Source organism: Haliaeetus leucocephalus, unplaced genomic scaffold (assembly GCF_000737465.1).
Source record: "Haliaeetus leucocephalus isolate CR32 unplaced genomic scaffold, Haliaeetus_leucocephalus-4.0 Scaffold158, whole genome shotgun sequence".
NCBI lineage: Eukaryota > Metazoa > Chordata > Aves > Accipitriformes > Accipitridae > Haliaeetus > Haliaeetus leucocephalus.
In genome coordinates, this window is record NW_010972594.1 from 2,014,825 (window position 1) to 2,023,954 (window position 9,130).

The following is a 9,130-nucleotide window of genomic DNA, read 5'->3' on the forward strand; positions in this document are numbered from 1 at the left end:
AAGGTTCACATGCACCCACTCCCCAAGGTTGTCAAGGTCCCTCTGAGTGGCATCCCTTCCCTCTAGCAAATCAACTGCACCATGGAGCTTGGTGTCATCCACAGACTTGCTGAAGGTGCGCTCACTACCACTGTGGCATTGATGAAGACATTAAATAGTGTTGGTCCCAGTCCAGACCCCTGAGGGAGACCTTTATTATAAAGCCACCACATAAAGTATTAATATTTCAGGCAAGCCCATATTATACTCTATTCACATTAGTTTCTTGCAAAATATAGCAGAAATATGTCAGAGACAGACAACTTGAAGGATGACAAACAGGAAACTTCCATGGAATGGGAGTGAGAAATCACATACTATGCAGCTCAAAATAAAAACAAGACCACAGTCTTCTTTAGTATTTCTCATAATAAAAAAGGGGATACACATTAAAATCAAAAGATAACGGATATACTGTTTTTAAAAAACATCAATACATATCACCTTTCCCTCAAGTGGTAGAAAATCAGAAATCAGGCAAGTACACAGACTGAAACCTCCAGGTTCATTAAAGTAGGATATTTCACAAGTGACAATCAATCATCTTTGAGGGTATAAGACAGCTTCTAAGTCACGAGCTGAGGCAGAAGTTTTCATCAAACAGATTAACTAAAGGATCTCACCCCTACACTTCCATCCAAGGTGCCAAAGACAGGATACACAATGAACAGATTTTCTGATCTAGTACAGCAACTCCCATATTTCTGGAATCTGAATCACTAATAAAACTACAAGGTACACTCGACAAAAAAAACTGATCATTATGAATGCAACTTCAACCATACACAAAGCATGAATAAATCAAGAGTCTTAAAAAAACCCCAACCATCCAATTAAAAAAAAAAAAAAATCCAAAATCAGCTCCAACAAACATCAATCCTCAGGATTGCTAAGGAAAACAAATGTCACTCCTATCTTCAAGGAGGAGGACCCAGGGAACTAAAGGCTGGTCAGCCTCACCTCAGTCCCTGGGAAGGTGATGGAACAACTAATCCTGGAAACCACTTCCAGGCACGTGAAGAACAAGAAGGTGACTTGAAGCAGTCAGCATGGATTCACAATGGGGAAGTCATGCTTGACCAATTTGATAAACTTCTTCAACGAAATGACTGGCTTGGTAGACAAGGTGAGAGCAGTGGATAGGGTCTACCTTGACTTCAGGAAGGCCTTTGACGCTGCGTCCCGTAAGATCCTCATAGACAAGCTGTTCATGTATGCTGATGATGCAGAAAGAGAGGCAGACTGAAAACTGGCTGAATGGCCAGGCATGGATCAGTGGCACAAAGTCTAGTTGGAAGCCAGTAACTAGCACTGTACACCAGGGGCAAATATTGGGTCCGGTCCTGTTCAACATCTTCATTAACGATCTGGATGATGGGGCAGACTGTACCCTCAGCAAGTTTGCAGGTGACACAAAATTGGGAGAAGTGACTGACAGACCAGAGTTGTGCTTCCATCCTGAGGGACCTGGAGAGGCTGGAGACATGGGCTGACAGAAACCTCGTGAAGTTCAAGAAGGGTAAGTGCAAAGTCCTGCAGCTGGGGAGGAACAACCCCGAGAACAAGTACATGCTGGGGGCCACCCAGCTAGAAAGAAGCTTTGTGAAAAAGGACCTGGGGGTCCTGCTGGACACCAAGTTGAGCATAAGCCAACAAAATGCCCTTACAGCAAAGAGGGCTAATGCTATCTAGGACTCCATTAGGAAGAGTATTGCCAGCAGGCTGAGGGAGGTGATCCTTCCCTTCTACTCAGCAATAATGTGGCCACATCTGGAGTACTATTACCAGTTCTGGGCTCTCCAGTACAAGAGAGACATGGACATACTGAAGAGAGTCCAGCAAGGGCCACTAAGATGATGAAGGGACTGGAGAACCTCACATACAAGGAAAGGCTGAGAGAGCCAGGACCGTTCAGCCTGGAGAAGAGTGGGCTCAGGGGGATCTCATCAATGTATACACATACCTGAAGGGAGGGTGCAAAGAGGATGGAGCCAGGCTCTTTCCAGTGGTGCCCAGTGACAGGACGAGAGGCAATGGGCACAAACTGAAACACAGAAGGCTCTGCCTGAACACAAAAAAACACTTTTTCACTTTGAGGGTGACCAAGCACTGGCACCAGGTTGCCCAGGAAGACGGTGGAGTCTCCATCCTTGAGACATTCAAACACTGTCTGGACACAGTCCTGGGCAACTGACTCTAGGTGGCCCTGCCTGAGCAGAGAGGCTGGACCAGATGACCTCCAGAGGTCCCTTCCAACCTCAACCATTCTGTGATTATGTTGCTGACAATCATGACAACAGAACAGTCGTACTCTTTCTATGTACTTAATATTGCTTCTGTGAGAGAAGTGAACAGCGCCAGTCATTAACTTACACACAGGCATTTAAAGAAGTACCTACAGAGAGGGCAAATTTTTAGGGTCAATTGTTTTAAAAGTTATACACATATATACGTGTTGCAGAGAGTACTGCTAATCGGATACACATCTCTTTTTACAAAGAAGTGAGTTAATATAATTTCTACATCAATCTAAGAACCTAAATTGTAAATCTAATCTAAAAAGCTAGCACTCTGGTCTAAGTATTTTTCAGGATTCTAACTTTTTTTAACTTTAATTAGACATGTTGAAAGTTTACATCAAGTTGGCTACTATAACAATGTATCACAAGTAAGAGAATATTTTGCCCACCATTTCTCAAGGTATAGAAAGATAATACAGTAAATACGTGCTGATACACAAATATTTATAGAATATAGAAGGAAACAGTGAAGGGATCATGCAGTCATCTACTGCATTCATAAGACATTACAAGGAGATTCATAAGATAAGGAGATGGCAAGTTCTTCTTCCATTATCTCATGCAATTTCTAAAATATTTTATCTCTGTGTGCCTTGTCAGCAGAATAAATACTTCATTTAGCAATTAGTTTTGTGAATTGAGGCTTTGGGTTAAGGAAAAGTTCTCTTGAACTTCAAGTTTTTCACTCAACTAAAATCTACAGGATTAAGATGTTTTCAAAACAAAATGAGAAAGTAAATTCAAGTTCAAACTCAGGTTACACTCATACTCAAACTGATACTCAACTCATCATCTAGGCTAGGAAAAGGAAAGAAAAGAGAGTGAAATGATGCTTTAAGCACATGTAAAGGCACACACCTATTTTAAACCTGCTTTCATGCTAAAAATCAAGTTGCACTGTGATATTTTGGCCGCTGATTTTCTACGAGCTTTATTACAAATGACAGTTTAAAACTGCTTTATATGGGATGTAATACACTAGCAAAATGCCATTCCATTATATAAGACCGCAGTGAAGTCACAAAATCTCCAAAACTGTAACATACACCAGAAGCATTGTATGTTGCAGGGCTCACAAAACTGCAGGCAAGAAACAGAGCAATGTCATTGCCAAACAGAAGGACCACAGGTGTGTATGGTGCTAGCTCCAAATAAAAGAGGATCAAAGGTGGTTTTATTAGTTTCTCATATGCTGAAGACCCAGCAGTAAAATATGTATTGCTGCATAGTCCATGTGAAGTAAATTCTCAGACAGGTGCCTGGTAGGGTATCTTCAGAATTGCCTTCCATTCTGCACACATATACTGTATTCTGAAAAGTTTGCCTTATCACCTTCTGTGATTTCATTTGGTTTTCAAATTACTCACCTCCTTCAACGGAGAGTCATACTTGCCTATATACTCACAGTATCGCTGACCATTTAAACTTTGGGACTTGTACGCTTGGCACTGTAAATATTATTGCAAAAAGACAGAAGCCCAAAATGTCTTGTTCAGCTCAAATTTTTTTTTGCATACTTACATTATCAGTCATTTACTTGGTTAGGTTCATGAGTTACTATAATTTTGCAGATTAAAATCCTATAAGTTTTGTGTCTAAAATTACCCAGTTTTACAAAGGATCAAGTTTAAATACTTTGGAAAAGTCACCTGTGATGCAATTCTGAACATCTTTACTCTGCTTCACAGACATATTTTGTCTTCTCAAAATGTGCATTTTACACCTAAATAAAATGCTAGGTTTATTTAGGTGTAAACCTGCTGGTATAAATTATATTGTTCTACTTCTGTCAGTGTATCATGTGTACCTTATATATAAAATTATTTTCTATGTATATTTTACTAACCAAATCATAAAGTAACAAACTGAATCTTATCCCAACAAGATATATAGCAATGATAAAAATAAAGCGAGAATAATTGAGTCTGTTCCACAATTCTTTTGAACCATTTAATTCTGGCTGTCACTGATGTGTTCTGTATACATCTCCTACTGCAGCTGAAGGCTTATTATGAATCAACAGAAGGATGTTGTTATACCTGCTCATAGATGTAGACATTTTGCCTAAAGACACACTGAGACTTCCACAGCACGTACCAAAGTTTTAACTGGTAACAGGCACAGGTGAAGCAAGGCTTTTTTACCATGGCATAATAATATCTCAAAATCATAGTAAGTATCTCACAAAATGCACCATCCAACCAGCTTGCAAAACTAAAGATGGCAGGAGCTCAGATACACTTTAAGTACAGAGAATCAACAGGCTGATGAGCTAAACCACAAGTGTTCATGAGCACATTTTACCCTTGCCCCATTGTAAAGCATGTTCACAAACATCTCCAAATTGTATGTAGGTTGCATTACTTTACATTGCTAACAATGCACATATAGTCAGGTTCCAACAGTTACAGCAGCTCAGCTAACATGTAACATCTCTTTAAGACAATGGAACTCCACTGCCCCAGTCACATTTATCTACTACCTAATAAGTACCCTTTTTATTTTCCAGTACCTTGGCTTGTCACAAGCTTTGTATCTTAGTCTAAACTCCTTGCTTTAAAACAAACCTACACAGCTTTATTCTCTCTTAGAAAAAAACATTACCTTCTGAGGGGTCAAAACCCTCTGCCTGAACTTTTCAATCATATCTTGACCTGCAGCCGCCCATGCACTGGCAAATGTTTCAGCTTTGTCTTGATCCAGGTGAATGTTTTGCAGCTGTTGTTGCAATGAAGCAGGTTTCAAATTATGATAGACTGCCTGTTAAAAGGAAAAATAACTGCTGTTGTCAAGCACTGCTCTACAACTTGTGCCAGATACATTCTACCACAGATGGCCACAGTGTTCACACAAGATTTTTACTAGCAACTCTACTGTGGGACTGCAAGCATCCTGTTCATCTTAACCCTCTGACTGAGAAGACAGAAAAGTATAACTATTTCAATTGTATCTCAAAATGCAACATTACAAGTGACTTGTCTGAAGACAAACTGTGAAAAAATGTATATGCAAGCTAGATCTAAGTATATGTATGTTTCCACTGTACATAATGCCAAAGCAGCTATCACTGAAAAAAACTTGGGCTTTGAAGTCAATTGTGACCGTGAAGAAAGGACAACTTTTCCAAATTCACACTCCTCAAGTAAGCCTGAACTACAAGGTAATATTCTGAAAAGACAGGAACAGTTTGCCAAAAAAGGTGAGTTAGAGATAACCTCCCTATTAACATCAATTTTTGTGGTAAATACTCTATATTAGTATCCTCATCTCCACTTTCAAAACAGGATTCCATCAGCACCAGGCGGGGAAAAAAAAAGAAAAAAAGAAACAACACATGCAGCAAAGACCATGCAGCATTTTTATTATCTATAATGTCCATAGACCACAGGGCTGTTAAAAAAGTTACGCTCTGACAGAACAAGCAGCTACTCTGTGAAGCATAGCTGTCAGTGGGAATACAAAAGAGTCCTCATACAACACATATTCCATCTGGCACTCTTCTTTGGGCAGATATTAATATCCTTCCCTTTCTTTTTTTTTTTTTTTAAATGCCAAAGAAGTAACTTCTAGAGGAAGCTGAACTGCTTCTTCTGTTTATCTTCAATAATCATCGTATAAATGAAGCAGTCTGATGAAATTAGGATCAGACAATAAAACAGGTAAGTTTGCTATTCGGTTGAGATGAAAATTCAAAATTCCAGTTTGGATGTGACCTCAGGTTTTGTTTTGACTTTTCTGTACGTAGGAGCCATAGGGAGGACTGTTTGTTTGTTTCCTTTCTAATGCTGTGGAATGTGTTAACTAAGTGAACTAATCGTAAACTGACGTCTAAGAAAGGACAAGATCCAAATCCTACAACAGACCATCAGTATGCAGGCCCTCTGCATCAACTACACTTACTATACTTGCATGAAATGGATGGATAACATCACAGCTGTGACAATTTCTAAGAAAGTTACCATATTTACCAGGTAATACATTGGCTTTGCAACCTGAGTAGTGGTAGACTGTAGAACTGGAAAACATTCCCTGTTTACAAGACACTTAGCTCTACACCATGCAGTCACCTACTCATTCAGATACTAGAGCTACATCAGCTGCATCTGTTCACCTAAGTACAGACTGCTTCTGTGCATGAAAATTTTCCAAAACTGACACATCATGTAACTTAAGCAGTGCTCAATAATGCCATCTAATAGTTTCCTTACAGGAATTAAAAAAATACATGTCTGGCTTGCTTACAATGAATAAGAGGAAAGACTAACTCACACTTATCAGCACTTCTCTCTGAGTCATGCAGAGCTCGATTCCACCACCTATATTTACATCAGCTGGAAACTTACTCCACAAATGCAATGAGTCCAATCTGAATCAGGAAGGCATGCAAATAAAAGCAGCAAAATCATGCCCCCAAAACATACATAATATACTACAGATACATATTTTCACTAATTCCTTTTCAACTTGACTTTTATATTTTTGAAATCTACAATCAAATAAAAACAAAATATTAATCTATTCATAATGATAAAAACAAGGTACCTGTTCCAAAATGAATGATATAGTTTCAAGAACTAGATGAAGATCCTGCTTCTCCAGTGAAAAAGCTATCTGAAGTTTTTCTTCCTCCTCTTCACTGAAGATACTTTCAGCCTGAAGCACAAAAATGGTTAGTCCTCACATTCCATTTAGCAACCAAAAACATACCTGTCAAAACAAAAACTTTCTCCACATTTTTATAAACATAGTGGCTGTCCAGTTGTTTCTAAATAGAAATAACAAAGTAAAGCTCTTTTCCAATAGAAAAATACAATGCAGTTCCTCTCACTGAAAATCAAAATTAAAAGCCAACAGTATCACACAAGAAGTTATTAGGATTACTTGAAGTACATCACAAGAAAAAGCTTTCTCTTTGCACCTGAGAGACACTAAAGAAACATTTTTCTTTCAACTATCACACCATCTCCATCAACCTTTCATAAATAAAAAATAAGAAAAGTACAAAGTGTGTTACTTTAATCAGACTCCAAAGAAAACAGAAGCAAAACTGTAGTGAAGTTAGCTACATATGCTCCTTACACTCTGGATATTCTCCTGAAAATCACCCATGCTGTTACAAAAAAAAATAAAGGCCTAATGTATGCTTATCTTGAAAGTCAGATTTGAATCTATAGCCTACTGTATTACTGAAGATTACTAAGAATGTTCTGTGCTTTTAAAATAGCACAGTTATATTTATTATACTACAGCAAATTAAATAGTAAATTAAATGCAGATATTGCCATCTTTTAAAACGTAATTACTAACAAATCTATGCTACAGACATCAAAACACCATATTTAGACCACTTAGTAATCCAAAACTGCAAAGCTACACAAAAAAGCAATTCAGCTATCAGATAAAACAAAATGAGGCAATTATACAAAAACTTCAATGATAGCAATGTTTGTGGCAAGAGTATCAAAATGGAAACATTATTTGAATCATTAGCTGTTAGAAGGAAATGCAGAGCTCTGAGAATCTGTTTTGTTAAGGCAAGTAAGTTTAAAGTTTCCAGCAATCTAACATGCCCTAGAGTCAGATACTTTGGAAAGGCCAACTGAACGATTTATGAGATTGACTCAGCAGGCTAAATTAAAAAGACCACTCCAGCTCACCTAAACACTGATTAAAACTGTGAAGAGCTACTTAACTGCTACTGAGTAGTAAAAAAAAAAAAAAAAGAGTTGGTGACACTTTCCAGTTAACAGTGAATTAATATCCACGCAAAACAATTGAGAAAACCCTCTGCAATAACAGTGGCATCCAAGCTAGTAATTTTGGTAGGAAAAAAAATCAGCACCTGAATCAAATAATCAAAACAATCTTTAGAGTCTCAGAATTATGACCTTTAATACATTTGTACTTTCTACCTGTGCTGCTCCTAACCTGTAATATTTTAATGCTTATTTTGCATATATACATGTATAGAAAGCAAATTCTGTGTTTCTTTCTAGGAAAGAACATGGGAATAAACAAAATCTGACACTGAAAGATAAAGAAGATCAACAAAGTAATTTCTGGTTTAGCATTTATCTTTCCTGCAATATTTAGTCCAAAGGTTAGATTTAGTCTCCATTTCACTTTTTGGCACTGTGCAGTGAAACTGACTACTGATTTTATTTCTTTCTTTATTCTGCAATTAAAAAAAAAACTCCTGTAAAGATGACAAAAATTTTCACGAAAATTTAGGGACTTCATTTTTAATCTCAATTCCATTGATGGCTTTGGTTGATGGAAATTAAAAGGGAAAAAAAGCAAAAAAAAAAAAAAGGCATTTAGCACTTCCCTTGTGAGGGCAAGAGCGGAGTTTGTGCAAAAAGCCAAGGAACCACAAGGAAGCAGCGTCTCCTGCGAGAGCGTTCTCAGAGACGCCAGCACCCGGAGGGGATGGAAGCGGGCTGTAACAGGCACCCTCACGCCATTCACCTCGGGCCGCTCATTGCTGGCTCTTATTCCATTCACCTGAAACAGCTCTGAACAATTAACCGATGAATGAAATTAAGATCAAAAAAAAAACCAGACCCAATTTAAAGTGGAAGCAATTGCCCCTTAGCTCAGCGGAGTGCCGCCTCTGTCCCGCGCAGACGGCTCCGCGGGGCTCGGACAGAGGCGGGACGCAGCTGCTCCCGGCGAGGCTCCCCGTCCCGTCCCGTCCCGTCCCACAGCAGGGAAGGCCAGGCTGCCCACGCCGCCGCACCGAGGGCGGGAGCGCAGCGGCACCCGGCACGCCGCTGTTCTTCGGGGACACC

The 9,130-nt window shown here is 39.0% G+C and overlaps 1 protein-coding gene across 1 annotated transcript in view; it reads right to left on the minus strand.

Annotated features, from left to right (window-relative positions):
- The window catches only part of COMMD10 (COMM domain containing 10), a 114,464-nt gene that overhangs the window by 104,509 nt on the left and 825 nt on the right, over positions 1-9,130 (minus strand). The window contains exons 2-5 of the mRNA XM_010562359.1: positions 8,928-9,117; positions 8,664-8,854; positions 6,882-6,992; positions 4,944-5,099 (exon numbers count right to left, since the gene is read on the minus strand). Of these exons, the coding sequence (XP_010560661.1) occupies positions 4,944-5,099; positions 6,882-6,992; positions 8,664-8,854; positions 8,928-9,117 (648 nt within the window). The remainder of the gene's footprint in view (positions 1-4,943; positions 5,100-6,881; positions 6,993-8,663; positions 8,855-8,927; positions 9,118-9,130) is intronic.